The sequence below is a fragment of the Oryzias latipes genome, chromosome 17, assembly GCF_053564925.1.
Source record: "Oryzias latipes strain Hd-rR chromosome 17, Olatipes_Hd-rR_3.1".
In the NCBI taxonomy this organism is placed as follows: Eukaryota; Metazoa; Chordata; class Actinopteri; order Beloniformes; family Adrianichthyidae; genus Oryzias; species Oryzias latipes.
Genome location: NC_136253.1, coordinates 14,598,915 through 14,619,273, shown reverse-complemented (window position 1 = coordinate 14,619,273; position 20,359 = coordinate 14,598,915). Strand labels below are relative to the sequence as shown.

At 38.4% G+C, this 20,359-nt stretch overlaps 2 protein-coding genes across 5 annotated transcripts in view; both read left to right on the top strand.

The window, feature by feature from the left end:
• The window catches only part of LOC110013423 (uncharacterized), a 401,209-nt gene extending 397,298 nt beyond the window's left edge, over positions 1-3,911 (top strand). The window contains exon 11 of the mRNA XM_078934513.1: positions 2,601-3,911. Coding sequence (XP_078790639.1) covers positions 2,601-3,661 — 1,061 coding nt within the window. The 3' untranslated portion in view covers positions 3,662-3,911. The remainder of the gene's footprint in view (positions 1-2,600) is intronic.
• Positions 3,912-10,300: 6,389 nt separating this feature from the next.
• LOC110016951 (uncharacterized) overlaps positions 10,301-20,359 on the top strand; it is a 37,316-nt gene continuing 27,257 nt past the window's right edge. The window contains exons 1-3 of one of the 4 annotated variants that reach the window (XR_013650581.1): positions 10,479-10,619; positions 10,992-11,098; positions 12,453-12,638. Coding sequence is in view for 3 of the 4 variants with exons in the window: in XM_078934610.1 (XP_078790736.1) it covers positions 10,412-10,619; positions 11,012-11,098 (295 nt within the window). In the remaining variant the exon portion in view is untranslated. Of the gene's footprint in view, positions 10,620-10,991; positions 11,099-12,452; positions 12,639-17,371; positions 17,538-18,213; positions 18,403-20,359 lie in introns of those variants that run through there. The other 3 variants (XM_078934610.1, XM_078934613.1, XM_078934612.1) reach the window with 3 other exon arrangements.

The window sequence follows — 20,359 nt, the reverse complement described above, 5'->3', positions numbered from 1 at the left end:
CATGTCATGAGTTGTTCAATTTTTGAGTTGTGCTATGTTCTTTGAATTGCAATTTTATACTTATATTTTATATTGTATTTTCAAGGTGTTCAGTCAAAAAAGGTGTCTATGGTTTACTCACTGCTGCATTTAAAATAAACTATGTTTAATTTTATCTATAAACAACATGTGTGAATCTGCCAAGGGGAAAGAGAGAGAGAAAGAGAAAATACCAAATACATCTTTAGTACAGAAGCATCTCATAACCAAAAAACAAATAAAAGTAACAATGAGCTAGAGTATATTATTCTTAATGAGTGACCATTTCTTTATGAATGTGAAATTTCCCCCAAGACAAAATTAATTTGATCATAAAAATGAAGTTATGGTCATGCTGTCATTACAACAGCCTAAAATTTGGTCCTTTTCTGTAATCTTGATTGTTTTTCTTGTTTTGCAACTAATATAATTTCCAATATTAGTCCAGAATATTTTTCGTATGTATACAATTCACAAACAAATGACAAATAATTTCCTCTTTTGATCCACAAAATGTACATGACTGGCCCATATCCAGAATAAATCCACCCAAGTTTATTTTTAAAAGGATATATATGATGTACTATTTTAAATGACACTTGTTTTGTTTTCATCAGATGCGAACATTGGCTATAAAATGTTGCGCTTGTTTGGCTCCACATACTAGTGTGAGTAGGAATTTTCTGTTATGAACTTTAAAAAGAACCACGTGAGGACCGAGTGACTCTGACTTATACGATAAGTCGTGTAAGTCCTGGCCTGGCCTTTTTGATGCAATCGATATATCAGTATCCCCATCATATAAGTGCTGTTCAAACGGTTTAAATGTAGAGGTTCACAGTAAGCATTTAATAGTGATTAGAAAGTAAAATTTTCATATGAACCCAGAGTTTTATTTTCCAGAAAGACTTTTTCTTATTTTTATTTCTAGTCTTCAAATGTGGAATTCAGTAATTTTGGTTAAACTGTATTTAGATGTTTGTGTTCTATGTGAAGAAATGAAAATACCACTGCAATAAATGTGTTCATTAAGATGTTCATTTGTGCTGAATCTTTTTAAAATAGTTCGAGAATGCAGGCCGAACGGTTGGCCCTCACACAGTTTAACTACACCAAATCTAGCCCCCTTTGCAAAAGTTTGCCCCCCCCCCCTGCTGTAAGGCTACCTGGAAGTGTGCAAACGAGGACGTGGACAGTGGCAGTGACGCCCAAGCTGGCCGGTGGACACCTTGACCTTTTGACAGTACCCATGAGGCCATTATCCTCCCTGCTACACCTCAACCTAATCGTCCTGCCACATCATCAAATCTGAAAATGTTTAGTAATTATTAAACAAACAGCTGCCGGCATGTTTAACTGCACAGAATAATCATATTTGAAGAGAAGGTTCTTTTTGTAAATCATTTGCATCTTTTTAAATAAGTAATTTAGTGAATATGTTGTTTCTTCTCACAGATGTTTCACATCTGCGCGTCTGTATGGAGGAGGAGGAGAAAGAGGAGGACAGAACATTTCTGGATCAGGAGCAGCCAGAGTTTCCACAGATCAAAGAGGAAGAAGAGGAGGAGGAACTCTGCAGCAGCCAGGAGGAAGAGCAGCTGTTCCTGAAGCAGGAGATCAAATCTGAATGTGATGAAATATTTGTAGTCCAGTACGAAGGTGAGCTTCATCCTCTGCTGAATATCAACAAAAAACTGAAAACTACCATAGAGGATAGGGTCATTTAATTTCTAATATTTGCATAGATTAATTTTTATTGATATGCGAGATGAGTTATTGAGAATAAAGTTGAAACTTTGTAGGGTTTGTTTTTTAATAGTATATTTTAAATTAAAACTGACAATAAATTAAAACCAATTTTTGCTAAGAAAACAGCACTAGAGATACAGTAAATGTTCATGGAGATGAGAAAAGTTCTGTTCAAATGAAGTCTGGTTCTCCTTTAAAGGAGCTGCTGCTTTTTTTTCCACATGACTGTTTGTGTGAACTAATGTCAGAGCAGCTGTTATGAAAAAAAAAACTGGAAATAATAAATCAATGCTGTGATTATAGAATTACTGTTACGAGTTTAAAAGCAATTTAACTTTATGGGTCACAGAGTTCAGGTCCAAGACCACAGCTAACTTCACTAATAACACAGGATTTTGTTCAGTCTCTGTAACTGTTTATTTCACAGTCAGACATCAGCAAATCAATATTAAACAAGCTGTAGAAGTTTTGAACAAGCTGCTGCTATGATTACTAGATCTGAAGACCACACAATCAGCGGCTAAATACACGTGTTTAGCTAAGGAGCTTCAATGGCAGGCTGGTTGGAACACATGAAGGACACCGTCCCTCGAGGCCTGGATTTGGACACCCTTGATTAATTAATCTATGAAACATTCATGTTTTTGCACTTTGGGAGGAAGTCTGGAGACATACAAACTCCACACAGAAAGGTCCCTGCTGGGACTTGAACAGGGGGCCTTCCCACTGTGAGGCAACAGCGCTAACCACTGGGACCGCCTGCTCAGGAGGACTTATATCTAGCTTTTTCAATGTTTTTACTAGTTTTCTCTTTAACCTTTTTGTTCCTGCAGACTTCTCAGAGAAAAACATCTGTAAGGAGGAGACTGATGATGAGCAGCTTCTCTGGAAGCAGGAGAGGAGCTCCAGTCTGGATGAAGAGGAACCAGAGCTTCCACTGATCAAGGAGGAGGAGGAGGAGGAGCACTTCATCAGTGAGGAAGGAGATCATCTTGAAATGAAGCAGGAAAATGATGCTTTCATGGTCACTGAGTATGATCAGGAAAAGATGGACTCCAAACCAGAACCAAGTGAGAATCCAGATCTGGAAGGAAGCACTCAGATCAGAAACAGTGATGCTGTTGAATCTACTTCACATGAGAGCTTACATTGGTGTGGAACATGTGGAAAAGTTTTTACCCGACGTCGTAATTTGAGTGTTCACATGAGAATACACACGCGTGAACGACCTTCTTGTGAAGTTTGTAAGAAGACCTTTTGCCACGCAGAGAGTTTGCTCCATCACATGAGAACCCACACAGGCGAGAGGCCTTTCACGTGTCCACTATGTGAAAAAGGTTTCATTAAAAGATGTCAATTACAAGTCCACCTCAGAATTCACACAGGTGCGCGACCTTATACCTGTGAAGTGTGTAAAAAAACCTATAACAATAGTAGTCACTTTAAAGTCCACATGAGAAGTCACACAGGTGAAAGGCCTTTTACCTGTGACGTTTGTGAAAAAGGTTTCACTACAATTGCTCAGTTAAAAGTCCACATGAGAACGCACACAGGTGAGAAGCCTTTTACTTGCCAAGTGTGTGAAAAAGGTTTTGCTCAAATTTGTCAATTAAATGTCCACATGAGAACCCACACAGGTGAGAGACCTTTTACATGTGAAATATGTGGAAAAAGTTTCACTAAAAGTATTCACTTGAAAGTCCACATGCGAACCCACACAGGAGAGAGGCCCTATACTTGTAAAATATGTGGAAAAAGTTACGCTCAAAGTAGTTATTTAATAGTCCACACGAGAGGTCACACAGGAGAGAGGCCTTACACTTGTAAAATATGTGGAAGAAGTTATATTCAAAGTAGTAATTTATCACTTCATCTGAAAAAATCACACAGGTGAGAGGCCTTTTGCTTGCAAAGTATAAAACCTTTTTTTTAAATCAAAAGCCTACATGGGAACGCACACAGATGAGAAACCTGTTTCATGTAAAATATAGACAATTCTGTCATTTTTGTGCTTTAGCCCACATGAGCACCTACACAGGTGAAAGGTGTCACTCAAAGTTGTAACTGTATTTCTTCTTTATTTTGTTGTTTTTTGTGATGTGTTGTTTTTTTTTAATAAAAGCTAGCTTAACAGCGAAGTATCACTTCTTTGGTGGGAACCCCAGTATCTGTTCCAAAAAATCTTTTCCTTATGTTTTATTCAAACAACAGAACAACTTCATCAACAACTTTTATAACCAATAGGGGGTCCAAGTCTGGGTCCCCCTGTGCCAGTCCCCAGCCTGGATAAAACAAGGGTTGTGTCAGGAAGGGCATCCGGCGTAAAAACTGCCAAATCAAACGTGCGGATCAGTGAAAGCTTATTTGGTGTGACGACTCCTGTGGGAATGTGCCGAAAAACATTTTAAACAGCAAACAAATTATGAGAGCAGTAAATTACAAAAAGCCATTTTTTATGGGAAGGATCTCAAAACTTTATTACAAGCAAAAATATATAGAGAGAGATTTAATTGAAATTGTGGTGTCATAGGTTAACAGTATACCTTTTATCAAGTGAACATATTCCAATAGAATAGCTTTTCTGACTTTTGCATGGACTAATTTGCTTTGCATAAAAATATATTTTTGACAGAACTGCTCATAGCTGAGAAAATGACTCGTACCATCCAACATATGAAGTATAGACCAAATGTTCTTTTCATACCACTCACCAGGAAAAAGTGATTTGTTCCCATGTAATATGAATCTATTCTTCCACAGAGTAATGGAATGTGGGGAAAAATGATGAACAGATCATTTTCCAGTAGAGTAGAATTTGTTTGTGAAAGAAGTGCTGGAATCTGCAATTCCAAAATCAAGTGCTCTAGTCATTTCCCACAAGCAAAAAGCCAGTGTACATAGATGCTCACTAGATTGGTGAATATTTCCACTGAGCAGTGGAGGGATCCACAGACGGGTTTGCAGGTTCTTGACGTAGACCTGTATTACAACCTGGCTACTGAAACTCTGATTTGCTCCAAGTGCAGAAGCAGCTGGGTTATTCTCTGGAATCGGTGCACATTGGTTTCTCTGGTTATTGAAAATGTTACCAATAAATGTGTGTTTCTTAACATTGCATCAGATGAAGGACTATTTGAACCTCTGAAAAAATATGGTTTCCTACCTTACACATGAAATCTCTAAAAATCTTATAAATTAATTTGTCACCAAGGTTGTTTTAAATTCAACCCCATAACGGGACATTCTGACTCCTGAATGAATATAACTCTAAAACATATTTTAACAAATTCTTCCAGTTCCTCTGTAATCACCTGTCCCTTGTGTAACACAACTCATTGTAAGTATATTGTTCGTATTCCAAATAATAATAATTTGACTGTCAAGTAAGATTTGGCTATTGAATGTATAAGCGGTTTTAATAAATAATGAAAACATACATCGACATAAACACTATATTAGGTTTTCATATATTTTGTACATGTCCTCTAAACTTTGTCCACAGTTCAACAAGCATTTATCTAATATATGTTAATATTATTAAAAAACATGTAATGACAATGTATCGAGTAATGGGGTTGAATACACAGTATAACATGGTTGAATGAATACCTTTAATCATGCTGATATTGACAAATTAATTCATTAAAGAAACATAAGGAAAGTACCACATCATTGGATGTGTAACGTTTAACATTGTTTTAAAAAATGAATCTGTCCTATGAGAAGAAAAAAGGAAGAGCAACAGCATGGCCTAAATGTTATTCAAAATGGGTCTCACTGGAAACAAGTTAACAGTATAAAAATTGATATTACAACACCGTTAGAACTTTAGCTATTAACATAACGGTTTCATATGAACCATCTGTATTATCAGCAGAAAATGTACACTGACATGCTGTCTATTCTAAAATCTAGGAATCATAAACATTCACTCAACTCTGAACTAAAAAGTTTGATATATAAATGTGGAAGGTCAATTTTCGTTTCTGCTGTTTAAGGTTCTTTCATCCTTTTAGGCAGACAGTCTGTCCCAGATCTTTTTCTGAATCTGCAAGTGATGTGAATCACGCCCAACCAGGACCATTGGGCAGCTGAGGGAGAACCCCAGTGAAGAGTGGCGTAACCCTTGTGCTATCCTAGGCACTTTAACGTTGGGAGTGGGGTCATCTAGACCCACTAGACAGTGTTCTGAACCTTTTTTCTTCAATGATTTGTGATCTTCACTGGTGTCCATGGATTACATGAAATCGTCTCCACCTTTATCCACCTTTGTCATGGTAGGAATAACACGTCAATGTAAGGGTGGGGTCATAGGATAGCACAAGGGTTAAGAGGGTTGCACGCTATACATCTGCCTTCATGAACATCCCCGGCCTATCCTCAACAGGCTAGAGGGCATCTAATCTAACACAACCTCTATGTTTAGATCCTTTTTTTCTGGTTTCCACCAGAAAGGTGAGAATACTTTCGCATGGTGCATTTCACTGCTCTAGAAATACAAAAATCATTCTAATAAATGACTACTGAATTTTAGATCACAAAGAAGTTGAGTGGAATTTTCCTCGGGCCACACTGCAAAGTAGTGGTTAGGTAGACGGCACTGATCGAGTGTCAGGTCTAAAACCGAACCTCTCAGATGCAGCAGAGAAGGAGCTTGCTTTCATGTTGAAAACCATGGCATGGAGGAGATTTCCTCTTAGCAAGAGAGACATGCAAAAACTAGCTTTTGACTACACAACCCAAATCCCCATCATACATGTCGAGCTGTGACGGGGTGCCCTGAAGGGTACTCCACAGTCTCCAGTGCCAATTCAGCTCAACCAAATGGCTGAGCAAACATTTATGGAGATCTGCTCTGGAGAAAAGGGAGAGATGACCACCTGTCTGGCAGCCCTCAATGCTGAAGGGACAACTGCTGCAGCACGATAAAGGAAAGCGGCTCCAGCATTGCTCTGAAAACATCTCTGTCAGGGTGTCAGAGAATAGTTGGATAAAAACTGACTGATGTGAGAATTTGTTTGATATTTGTAATTCTATTACTGTTTAATTTGATGTTTACAAATCGTTCTAACTGGTTCCAGAGAATTTACAAAAGTACAAAAGATGAAGAACTGATTCAGGGAAATCATTACGAAAACTACAGTTATTTTCTACATTTGAGAATTTGGATATAAACACCTTTGTGGGGTAATTGTTATGTAAAATTGTTTTTATGTTAATCTTCTTCTGTTTATTCCCTTTCGGGGTGACGGGGCTGCCGGACCCTATCCCGGCCACTTGTGGGCGAAGGCAGGGAGCACCCTGGACAGGTTGCCAGTCTGTTACAGGGTAGAGTGTCCACAATCACACACCCGCACATTCACACCTTGGGACAATTTAGATTAACCAATTAACCCATGAAGCATGGTTTTGGGTGGTGGGAGGAATCCGGAGTCCCCAGTCTCCCACGCATGCACAGGGATAACATGCAAACTCCGCACAGAAAGGTCCCGCATTGATGTTCTGGTTCAGGTCCCCCAGCCAGGACTTGAACCGGGGACCTTCTTACAAGAGCAAGAGCTCTGACCACTGCACCACCTTGTTTTTTATGTATTTCTCTAATTTTATTATTTCTACAAAATGTGTCTGGCAGTAACCACACCCCTCGTCTTCTTCAACCTCCAGACAAGACACTATTTTGCAGCCGGAACCTGACCATAGTTTCTTATGGACCCATTCACCAAACCTGCACTGACACTTGAGGACCCACCCTTCTACTCTTCCAAGTTTACAATGATGAGGTGTATAAGAAATAGTTGGCCTATCAGTGGATTTGGCTCCAAAGGAAGGTTTGTCCTTTTTTGAGGTTGTCATGCAGAAGGGAGAACAGGTTGAATTATTCCTCAGCTTCCCAAGTGGTTAACCAAAAAGTGGCCCAAATTAGCTGATGTCATTCTAAAGAGTTGCATCTTTTTTAATGTTGATTTTACTCACATATTTTTCACAGCTGCGCATTTGTAAGTAGGAGGAGGAGGAGTAGGAGTAGGAGGAGAGAACCTTTCCGGATCAGGAGCAGCCAGAGCCTCCACAGATCAAAAAGGAGGAGGAACTCTGCAGCAGCCAGGAGGAAGAGCAGCTGTTCCTGAAGCAGGAGATCAAATCTGAATTTGATGAAATATTTGTAATCCAGTTTGAAGGTGAGCTTCATCCTCTGCTGAATATCAACAAAAAACTGAAAGCTACCAGAGGATAGTGTCATTTAATTCTTAATAATTGCTTCAATTATTATTTATTGAAATTATAGATGAGCTAAAAGTCCACTAAGCTAAATCAGGGTCAGGCAGGCAGGAATCGATAACAAGCATAAGATCATCAGAGGAGAGACGGGTTGGTCAAAATCCAGGTGAGGGTCGCAGCAGGCAAACAGTCAGAAACAGGGTCAGAAGACCGAGGATAAGGTCCAAATATAACGCTCAGCAAGAAGGCAGAGTGCCACAAACGATACTTCTCACTGAGTGTGTCTCAGTGCAGTGCTTAAGTAGACTGTAAGTGACTGAGTGAATGAGTCAGGTGTGTGGCATCCAGGAAGTGCACGCTGGGGTTGCTGGGAGTTGAAGTGCCTCCAGCACTCCGGAGATGGTTCCTGCTGGTGACCAGAGGGGGAGATACAGTTCTGACTTCTGACATGAGCACTGTTTCTATCCATCTATTTTATTAACCCTCTATATCCCTTTTGGAGCACGGGGATCCCTGAGTCTGTCCCGGCTACTGTTGGGCAAAGTAGGGGTACATCCTGGCCGGGTCGCCCGTCTGTTGCAGGGCGAACACGGTTTCCTTTAGTTAAAAACACATTACACCCATTCATGCTTTTTGTCTGTTAGGGAACAGAGTCTTTTTATCTAATCTTTCAGATGTTTTTCAAAGTTTCTTCCTGAATCTTTGTTCCTGCAGACCTCTCAAAGAAAAACATCTGTCAGGTGACTGATGCTGAGCATCTTCTCTGGAAGCAGGAGAGGAGCTCTGGAGGTCTGGATAAAGAGGAACCAGAGCCTCCAGAGATCAAAGAAGAGCAGGAGAAGCACTTCATCAGATAAGCTTAAACTGAAGCAGAAGACTGATGCTTTCATGGTCACTGAGGATGATCAGGAAAAAATGGACTTCAAACCAGAACTAAGTGAGAACCCAGTTCTGGAAGGAGGCACTCAGATCAGTGATGCTGTGTCTGTCCAGCAGGACTCTCCTTCACATAAGAGCTTATTTTGGTGTGGAACATGTGGAAAAGTGTTTACTCCACATTGTAATTTGAGTATTCACATGAAAATACACATAGGCCAGAAGCCATTTAGTTGTAAAGTGTGTGAAAAAAGTTTTATCAGAAGATGTCAATTACAAGTCCACATGAAAACTCACACAGCTGAGGCCCTATGTAAAGTCTGTGGATTATGTTGTCCTCAAAGCAGTTATTTAACAGTCCACATAAAAACTCACACCAGTGAGAGGCCCTATATTTGTAAAATATGTGGGAAAATTTACACTCAAAGTACTTATTTAACAGTCCACAGGACTGTTACATGTAAAGCATGAAAACGTACTATCTTAAAAGCCCACAGTACTCACTAGTGCAAAATCTTTTTTTCATGAAATATGCACAAAGCCCCCTGTGATATTTGTGGCCTAGCCCACATGAGGACCCACACAAGTGAGATGTGTCGTTTTGTAAAAAGTGTGATGTTTGTTTTCCATCCTTTTCATTAACTCTCTTCAAAAGAAATCCCACAAATGTGATATTCTTGGTTGTAAGTTATGTGGAATCTAATCTTGTGGAAGTCCCATGAAGAATCATTGGTTGCTATTCCAAAATATCAAATTTTTGTTCAATTTTTAAATTGTTCCAAAAAGTGAATTATCTTAAATTAGATTCAAAAACACTACACTGCATGGAGAAAAAAAAGCCACAAGTGTTTCTCTTTTAATAGATTTTACAAAATTGTATTTTGTTTCTAATGATAAGTCCTTTATAATGACTCCAGCTTAACATTTTTATTTAATAGCAAAAACACAATTCATAACTACACAAAAATATTTTTCCAACAGCTTAACGTGACATTGAAACTAAAACTTTGTACTGAAAAACTAAAAGTTCTGAAAATAATTACAAGACTTCATTTTAAACCACAAATTACATTTAACAAAATTAATATACCTTTCAAATCAAATGTATTTTGCATTTTTATTCAATAACTTTTTTTTCTTTGTTCCGACTGGGACTTTGTGGTCTGGTATGACAGTGGCCTTTGTGATTGTGGGGAGCGGGAGTCCTTCATTAATGTCACTTTCACTTGCAATTAATATAGTGACGAAAGAAAACGTTTTGATAAACAACTCAACAGTTGATTTAAACATTTCCATCTTTTCCTTTCAGTCCATTATATCATTGTGTGTTTCTGATCTGTTAGACCAGCAGTCATTCATTTCCTCCGCTGAACCCTGTGTTGTTCAATGAAATACCAGCAAACTCCTGTAGGGGGCAGCATTACATCATCCAGTGTATAGCCTGCCGGAAAGAAAGGAAGCAAAAGACGACGTCACCGATCTTCCGGTCCGCCATGCTGGAGGGCAAGCGAACAACTCCTAGAAACGGGATTTAATTCATTTACTCGCTATAATGGTCAATACCTGTGGTGTTTATGCTTGCAAGAACCGGAGAAGTCGTGGATCAGATCGGGGATATTATAGGTTACCTGCAGTCATCTTTCGTCAGGGAGAAACTACTAAATGTTTGACAGCCGAACGGCGTAAGTTATGGCTGGCGAGAATCCTGCCTCAAACATCTGTGGCGAATCTACGAGTATGCTCGGATCATTTTATCAAAGGTGAGTTACAATTTGGAAATTTAGCTAAATATACACGAGTCTGTGCATTTAGAAAGCTGCTGGTGAAATAGTTAGTGAATAATAATAGCAATGCATACATGATGATCCAGTGCTAACACAACAACAACAACAAGTACTACTAGCGGCCAGCATCCCCCTGAACTGCACTGGGTCTGGAGTGGAAGCCTTTTGCTGTAGTCTGTTCTTTATTTATACAACTCCTGAACTGTGGTATTATACTCCAAATTATAAAGAAGGTTAGTTTTAATTGTTCTACTAATGAATAGGCTGGGTAAGCTTGTTTTCAGGCACAGCACAGTTTGAAGTAGAAGGCCTATCTAACTCTTCCTTTCATGTATCTTGTTTTTTCAGTGATGGTTTCTTTTTTCCAGGCAAACCATCAGACCTCTATGATAAAACCAATCCTGACTGGGCCCCTTCTATAAAGTTGGGGTATAACAATGTCAAGTCACCAAAAGGTAAATGTGACATTTTGGATTTGAGTGAAGATTCATTTAAATGACATGATGCCATAGTCAATCACACATTAATTACACTAGTCAACTAGTCACTAGGCAACTTATGGTAACAATTGATGAGTTTGAAACTATTATGGAGTGCGTGTTTCCGAGTCAACTGCATCTAGGATGTTTAGGTCTGTTGTTGACATAATGCAGTCTAGGTTAGAATTTCTTGGTCAAATGGCCTTCTAGAGACGCACTCTATTATTATTCGGGATGTCCCAATCCAATTCTGTCATTTGATTTTGAGTATCAGCCTAAACTGAGTCCTGATCCAATAATTTTTTTTAAATAAATATTATTGAATTTTATTTACGGTTTAAAATGTAAATCTTGTAATTATTCTTTTTAAATCTTTTATTTTTCAATTCAAACTTTAAGTTTAAATGCCACAATAAGCTGGCATCATTATAACGCCGTACATTTTCGCCTCTGCAGTTACAAAAACAATCGTAGCACAGTCCAGCTGGGCTGTTAGAAGCTGATTGTTTAGTAAAAACTGGGAAGAAGTCGGTTTTGTTGACAGCAGATTGACAGTTGGGTAAATAAGACTGCATATAAACATTTGGGCTTAAACTGAAAGTTGGGGTTTACATTATCTGATGGATGAGGAGGGGTTGATCAAGAAGCTCTATGTTAAGGAGAACAGCAAAAAAGGTCAATGTTAGTTTTAAATTCAATCAAAATACTCTACAATATATATATTTTTTGGCAAAACATTTATTCAATGAGTAAGTACTTGATAATATTTCTAGTTTTTCTGTTCTGAGTTGTTAAATTTAGAAAGTATTCTCACCTCATTGTGAGAATATTCTGGTTGGAATCCCTGCTGGGACATTAACGGAGTTTACCTGCTCTCCCTGTGAGTGCAGGGCTTTATTCTGGGCACTCCAGCTTCCTCCTGCAGTCCAAAAACATGCTTCATAGGTTCATTGGTATCTCTAAATTAGGTGTGCATGTGAGTTGGAGGCAACCAAAAAAAGAAAGCTACATTTAATAGACAGTACTTCTTTTTTGTACCATGAGTGTGGGAAGGTGAGAGGATGATGACACCTGTGTGATGTACAATGTCATGCATGTCAAATGATAGCTCAGAGTTAGTCTTATCACGTCTCTGTCATTTGGTTATCAAATTGTAGCGACAATAAGCATCCACCTATAAATTCAAGACCAGTCCGTAAAACCTTTATGTGACGTCCTACCGGCCCGTGGCGTTGAAAAGGTTGGGGACCACTGTGTTAGAGAACAGAGTCCCAACAATGAATGTTCCAGATGTTTTCCAACGTTTCCTCCTGAATCTTTGTTCCTGCAGACCACTCAGAGAAAAACATCTGTAAGGAGGAGACTGATGATGAGCAGCTTCTCTGGAAACAGGAGAGGAGCTCCAGTCTGGATGAGGAGAAACCAGAGCTTCCACTGATCAAAGAGGAGTGGGAGGAGGTCTTCATCACTGAAGAAGTAGAGCAGCTTGAACTGAAGCAGGAAATTGATGCTTTCATGGTCACGGAGGACGATCAGGAAAACATGGACTCCAAACCAGTTCTGGAAGAAAACTCTCGGATCAGAAAAAGTGATTCTGTGACTGTCCAGTTGGACTCTCCTTCACATGAGACTTCAAATTCCTGTAAAATATGTGGAAAGGTTTATATTAGGAGTGCTTATTTGGAAACTCACATGAAAACTCACATGAAAACTAACTCAGCTGTGAAGTCTGTTTTCCGTGAAATTTACCCAAAGCCTTCTGGGATATTTCTGGTTTGGGCGACCACATGAGCACCCACACAGGTGAAAGGCGTCATTATTGTAAAACGTGTTGGAAAAAGTGTTGGTTTTATTTATTTATTTATTTATTTATTTATTTGCATCCTCTTGATTAACCTTCCACATGACAAATCACACCAGGCCTCTGGTAGAGGACCAGAGCTTATTGTGAGAAGCCGCCTGATTAGAAAATAATTCATGTATTAAATTAAAACTGTCAATGTAATCATAAGAACTGAAATGGTAACATCAGATGAAAAAGTGTTAATTGTGCCTTAAAGATCCACCCCATTGACTGTATATAGACAGTTGGACTGAGTGACCCCCGCCCCTCCCTTGGGTTATGAAGTACCTGCTGACTCCAAAAAGACAAAGTCCTATAGACATCTATTGAGAAATGATCAGCTATTACTCAGTCATATTTGTCAGAATAACCATCCTTGCTCTGATATCTTCTTCTTGCTAATCCTAATGTTTTTTAATGATATATTTTCTTTATCGCGAGTTATAAACTGACCAATCATTCCTCTCATGTATGACTGATTCTCCCTGCTTTCAGTGGAAGGGGTGAGGGCTTCAAAGTGGCTTACTCATGACTGGCGACAGTAGTTGCCATACAGATGTTGGGGCTTAGACCATTTGGACCATTCACAGTCATCAGGCTCCAACTTAGAAACATCTGTATCACGGAAAAATGGCGACTGAATTTGCTGGAGCTGAATGGACGGCTTTTTCTGCGGGTGACATCACACCTGCTCTGTCCAGTTCTGCATTTGCATACAGTCAATGAGTGTGTTTTTAGCATTGTCTTTTATAGTTTTGTCATATATAAAGAACTTTAGGATTGGAATTACATTTCTGAGTATTTCTTTATTCATGGTGAACCAAGAGCAGACATAAAAAGTTTGTTGTTACGTAGAAACTACAATCGGCTGCCTCAAGCTCCTTACTCTGCTCCACTCTGATGCATCCACCTGCAGACAAGTAGATCCTTGTATGTCTTTGTTTTCCTCGTCTGAGCTGATATCTGCTGGCTGAAAACTGTACAGTTGGGTAGCTCTGAGATTTCTTGTCATTTTTACAGCACCAATAATGTTAGTTTGGGGTTGTAAGCTAACAGTAGATACTGTTAAAAAAAAAATGAATGGGGGTGGTAAATAAGTAGAGGGCTGACTTTCATGCCAACCGTCCTGCCCACAACTCAGAGCTGAATTTCTGAGTTGAACTGCCTCTGCAGAAACCATGCCCTACAGTAGAACAGGGGTATCAAACTCATTTTCTCCGAGGGCCACATCAGCATAGTGGCTGTCCTCAAAGGGCCAGATATAACTTATGCATGTAACTAAATGCAATGAAAAATAAATACAACTACTCCTTAATGTTAAAAAAATATTTAAATATTTATTTATTATAACTTAACTGTAACACTAAAGTGACAATTATAGTTGCATAGAAAACATGTGTTTGCTTCTTACTCTAGCATAAATCCTTTTAAATTTGATTCTGTCAGGCTAGGTTATATGGACAGTGTTTAAGTCCTAATGTACAGTTGCCCAATCCGATATTCCAAGTCTGATTCCTCCTATATGAATAAATACACACCAATTTTTCTTTTTTATTCTAAGAAATTAAAAACATTTATGCTCTGGCGGGCAACATAAAATGACATGGTGGGCCACATTTGGCCCGCAGGCCTTGAGTTTGACGCATGTGTCCTAGAAAATGACAAGTTTTATGAGTTTGGGGGGAAGAAAAACAGCATAGTCATACTTACAAAAACACCAGGAAAATATAGGGAAAAATGATAGGAGTAGGTCTTTAAAAACATCATATTCAGGAATGCCGTTTGACCAAGGACAACAAAAATGGCAGAAAAAAAAATGTTGGTTTTGAAAATAAGAGTAGAGTGATAAAAATTCAATGGATTTACCTGAATGATCTTTGATAACTTTGAGGCCCAGAGTTATCAAAGATCATTCTAGTGAATGATAAATAATATATAAAGTCGATCAAGAAGTTAATAATCAGTTTCTTGCAAACGTTCGGTGTCTCTTCCTGTTGTGTCTCTGCTGTCTTTGCCTTTTTATGTACATGTCGAGCAAATAAAAAGGTGTCCAATCACAAACTTTCCTCTACCAAGTTGACTCGAGCACAATTAGCTAAAGGTGAATCACAACAAGGGTTGTAGGTCATGAGCACTAAACATGTAACCCTTGTTATTCACAGGATTGCACATAATACCTAAATAAATAAATATCTTGCTTTTATCATAAAGAACAGAAAAGTCTAAAGGACCCAGAATGCCAGGTTTGAATGTTTGAAGCTGTTATGTTGAGGAGATTTTGTTTTTGTTGATAAAAATAAAAAACCACTGGTAAGATAAACATGAGCTTCTCTGTGAAAAAGCATTCATTAATCTTTAGTTTTAAAAGCCAAACGAACAACATCAATTGTATCAATTTTGGTCAAAAAATTGGAGTGTGTCAGATTGCCACAAAATCTTTTATGTATTGACTTGTGGTTCATGTATCAGGATGCGTATCGGACTGCATGAGAGAGAAAAATATAAAAGTAGGGTTGTAATGATTGATCGATTACAGTAATCAATGAACCCATTTCTCGTCCTATAATCAAGCCTTCTGTCTGAGGCAGAATTGAATCGAATCGATGTATGCAAAACATTTTTCCCCCCAAAATGAGATACATTTTATTTTACAGTGAGATCCAACTAGATTGATTTGTCTGAGGCAAGTTGTTCATCAAATCAACCTAAACCATTAAACAATCACTTTAAAATTACATAAATCAAATGGAAACGATATTAGAAAATACCATTGAGACATGGTAGATTTATTTCACTATAACGTAAAAACAACCAAGTGCATCAGAGTGGACAACACATATGTGATGTCAGCATGAACTGATCCAGTCATCATTTCAGTCCAATGTGTGGAAACACTTTGAATTTAGCAAAGTCATGTGACCATACAGGGTGGTAGAATTAAAAAAAGAATTAATAATGTTCCCTTTGGATTGATTTGATGGAGATAGAGAGAGATATTCTTTATTGATCCCACATTGGGGAAATTCAATTGTTACAGCAGTTCAAAAGGCAGAGAAGAATGACAGCAATTTGCAAAAGTGAAGGGTGTTCAAAATGTGCAAAAATAGAAAAAGTAACAACTTATGTTCACTATTACGACATAACGTATTGTAACGCCCAACAGGTCGTCACTTGCGGTGGGAAGTTCGGGAGCAAAGCTGTCGCCTATTTGTACCGTCAATCAATCTGGCTGTGCTGGTGCACTATCCGTGTCCCACACACACCGCACGACTCTGTACAGTCTCAGTGAGGAAGAGACAGAGAAAGAAGCTGAGAATGCAGCGTACTTTCCAGCATAACAATCCCAATCATTAAGAACACGCACAACAGAACATTGCACAGCCGTCATCAACCTCTCCCCCTCCCACACTTATGGTGCAACAACAAGAAACAAACATAACAGGAAGAATAAACTAAGGTGAAACAACAAAACTGCCATTTGCAAAGAAACGTGGGCAAAAAGAAACGCTCCTGCTGAGCCCTAATTAGATCAGGGGACCACATCCCACAATCCCCTGCTGCTACAGACCTAAAATGCACATGACCGCCACTCCAGTATATTGTGCGTAATAATAAAATGAAATAAATAAAGTAAAAACATAGAATATACAGATGGGCTATGGATGTATGATAACCGGTTTGTACATGCATATTTAAACTGTGGCATTGTACAATCTGTTGGGATGAATGATTTGCGGAACCGTTCCTTCCTACGTGGAGCGTGTAACAGTCTGCCACTGAAGGAGCTGTTCAGCGCCTCCACTGTCTGATGTAGTGGGTGAGAGGTGTTGACCATGATGGATGTTAGCTTGGCCAACATCCTCCTTTCACCAACTTCTTCCAAAAAGTCCAGTGGACAGCCCAGGACAGAACTGGCCCTCCTGACCAGCTTTTTAAGTCTCTTCCTGTCCCGGTCTGTGCTGCCTGCTCCCCAACACGCCACGGCGTAGTGGATAGCAGAGGCCACCAGAGAGTCATATGTGGAAAAACGACAGTGGGATGAACTTTAGGAAACTAAAATCTGAATAGGTTTACCATTAATTCTTGTTTACTTCTTTTTTCTCATATTTAATTTACACTCGATTATCTTGTAGGAAATACAAGGAATCTGAAAAATTTCCCCTGCACTGTTCAGTATCAGGTGTTTATGTCTGAGTCACACTGGTTGAGATTTTGGGTAAAGGTTTCCTGGATCAATTTTAGGTCAGTAAATTAGATCAAATTGGATCATTCAAAATGAACCATTATCGACTACGAATTGGTCAACCAAAATTATTATATAAATCAAATCGTTGTTAAAATAAATGTATACATTCCTAAAATCTAGCGTTCGGATAAGTTATTTTGACCCGCCTTGCCGCTAGGGGGCGCCTTATGTCATGAAAGTCCCAGTTTCCGGGTTTAGCCTTATGAATATTTACTGTTAGCGTCCTTTGTCAGAAAAAAATCCACAATTTTTGTTATTATCCTTATTTAAACACACGTTTAGAGTGATGGAAGTTTTCAAGAATGGACCACCAACTTTCACATCCGGTATGTAACTCCAAATGTCCGATAAATGATAACAAAATGAGATGTTTGACTTGGTGATTTACGGCTAAAAATGATGCAGCGACCAGAGCTTTGAAGGCACAGATTTAAATCGGTTAAGGATGTTTACAGCTGCATTTGAAAGGAACCTGGTGAGCAGCCCATTTCTGACTCTGCAGTAAAAAAACAAATGTTAGCAATGATCTGGAAGAAGCCAGATTCGTTGACAGCAAATTGACAGTTGGGTAAATTAAGACTGCTTATTAACATTTGAGCATAAATTGAAAGTCAGGCTTTACATGATCTGATGCAGAAATGGATTAATAAAAAAAAATACTGTAAGTTTAGGAAAAACAACAGAACTTAAATATAAAGTTAAGTTGTTATTGTTGACTATAAATGTTTTTCTTTGTAATGTTCCCTGATGATAAATTGACAACAAATATTCTACGAAATGTGGGCGGAAAAAAGAAATGGATGGATTTTTAGGTTTGTGTCTTCTGAAATATTATATTTAGAAAGTTATCAAATCTGAAGTTCTCTAGCTAGTAATTATCAGCTGCAATGTTTGTTAACTGAAATAAACGATCACATTTTTTTTAAAAAAGGTGCTTAAATCTGTTGCATCTTCTAAAATAATATTTTAAATAATCTGTTTTAATCTTGATTCTTTTCACAGAGGCTCCACAGTTCTATAGAGAGGAGGAAGAGGAGAAAACATTTCTGGATGAGGAGCAGCCAGAGTTTCCACAGATCAAAGAGGAAGAGGAGGAGGAGGAACTCTGCAGCAGCCAGGAGGAAGAGCAGCTGTTCCTGAAGCAGGAGATCAAATCTGAATGTGATGGAATATTTGTAGTCCAGTACGAAGGTGAGCTAATTTTAACGAGTTTAATTCTTAATGTTAGCTTTGAAGTTTAGTAATTAATATTTTAGATGCGTTATTGAGAGTAAAGTTGAAACTTTTGAGTGTTTTTTTTTTAAATGTAAACTTTCAAACAAAATTCATCCAATGTTTCAGATGTTTTTATTAGTTTCCTCCTGAATCTTTGTTCCTGCAGACCTTTCAGAGAAAAACCTCTATAGGGAAGAGGAGACTGATGATGAGCAGCTTCTCTGGAAGCAGGAGAGGAGCTCCAGTCTGGATGAAGAGGAACCAGAGCTTCCACTGATCAAAGAGGAGGAGGAGGAACAATTCATTAGTGAGGAAGATCAGCTTGAAATGAAGCAGGAAACTGATGATTTCATGGTCACTGAGGATGATCAGGAAAAAATTAACTACAAACCAGGACCAAGTGAGAGTCCAGTTCTGGAAGGAAGCACTCAGATCAGTGATGGTGTGACTGTCCAGCTGGACTCTCCGTCACAAGAGAGCTTATTTTGGTGTGGAACATGTGGGAAAGTTTTTCCCCGACGTCGCAGTTTGACTGATCACATGAGAATACACACGCGTGAAAGGCTTCCTTGTGAAATTTGTGAGAAAACTTTTTGCCACGCAAATAGTTTGCTCTGTCACATGAGAACGCACACAGGCGAGAGGCCTTTTACCTGTGAAGTGTGTGAAAAAGGCTTCATTAAAAGGATTTACTTAAAAATGCACATGAGAACCCACACAGGTGAGAGGCCTTATACCTGTGAAGTGTGTGAAAAAACCTTCGTTCGAAGCTGTCACTTTAAAATCCACATGAGGACTCACACAGGTGAGAAGCCGTTCACTTGTGAAATATGTGAAAAAAGTTTCATCAGAAGATGTCAATTACAAGTCCACATGAGAACGCACACAGGTGAGAGACCTTTTACCTGTGAAATATGTGAAAAAAGTTTCACACAAAGCTGTCAATTACAAGTCCACTTAAGAACCCACACAGGTGAGAGGCCTTTTACCTGTGAGGTATGTCAAAAGAGTTTCACTAAAAGTATTCACTTGAAGGTCCACATGCGAGCTCACACAGGAGAGAGGCCCTATACCTGTACAGTCTGTGGAAAAAGTTACGCTCAAAGCAGTTATTTAACAGTCCACATGAAAACTCACACAAGTGAGAGGCCCTATATTTGTAAAATATGTGGGAAAAGTTACACTCAAAGTTGTCACTTATCTCTTCACATGAAAAAGTCACATAGGTAAGAGGCCTCTTGCCTATAAAGTATGATAACGTTTCAATGCATCTCGTGAAATGTACACAAAGCCTTCTGTGATATTTGTGGTATAGCCCACATGAGCACGCACACAGGTAAAAGGGGCCATTCTTGTAAAAAAAAAAAAAACAGTGTAAACATTTTTTTCCTGTTCTTTTTATTAACTGTCTACAAAAGAAATCACACAAATGAGAGTGATAATACATAATAACAAATGTTATTATGTATTTTGTATCTCACATCAGAGGAACCATAGTTTTACTATACAAAAAAATACATTTTTGGAAGTTGTTCCAAAACGTTCTAATTCACTGCACCATGTTCTGAATATCGAGTAGGATTTTTCCTCTTTTGTGTGTGATTAGTAGTTGTACACATGTATCTAAAAATATGTAATTAAACACAGCTATGGTAATCTCCTGATGAAGATTGAAATGTGTTTAAATTTAAAATTTGACTACATTTTAACAAATGTGTAAATTCTCTGGTAATAAAACATAATGGCTGTTGGTTTGTTATGAATCTATTTGTAAATTTCATCAATTTAGATCTAGTTTGTGTTTCTTTTATCGGTATTTATGTAGATAGAACAGAACTAAAGAAAATCTGAATGTAATATAACGGAACACGATAAGATTTTATTTACACTCCGTGCAGTTTTTGTTTAAATGACTGTTGATCATTTATTCTTT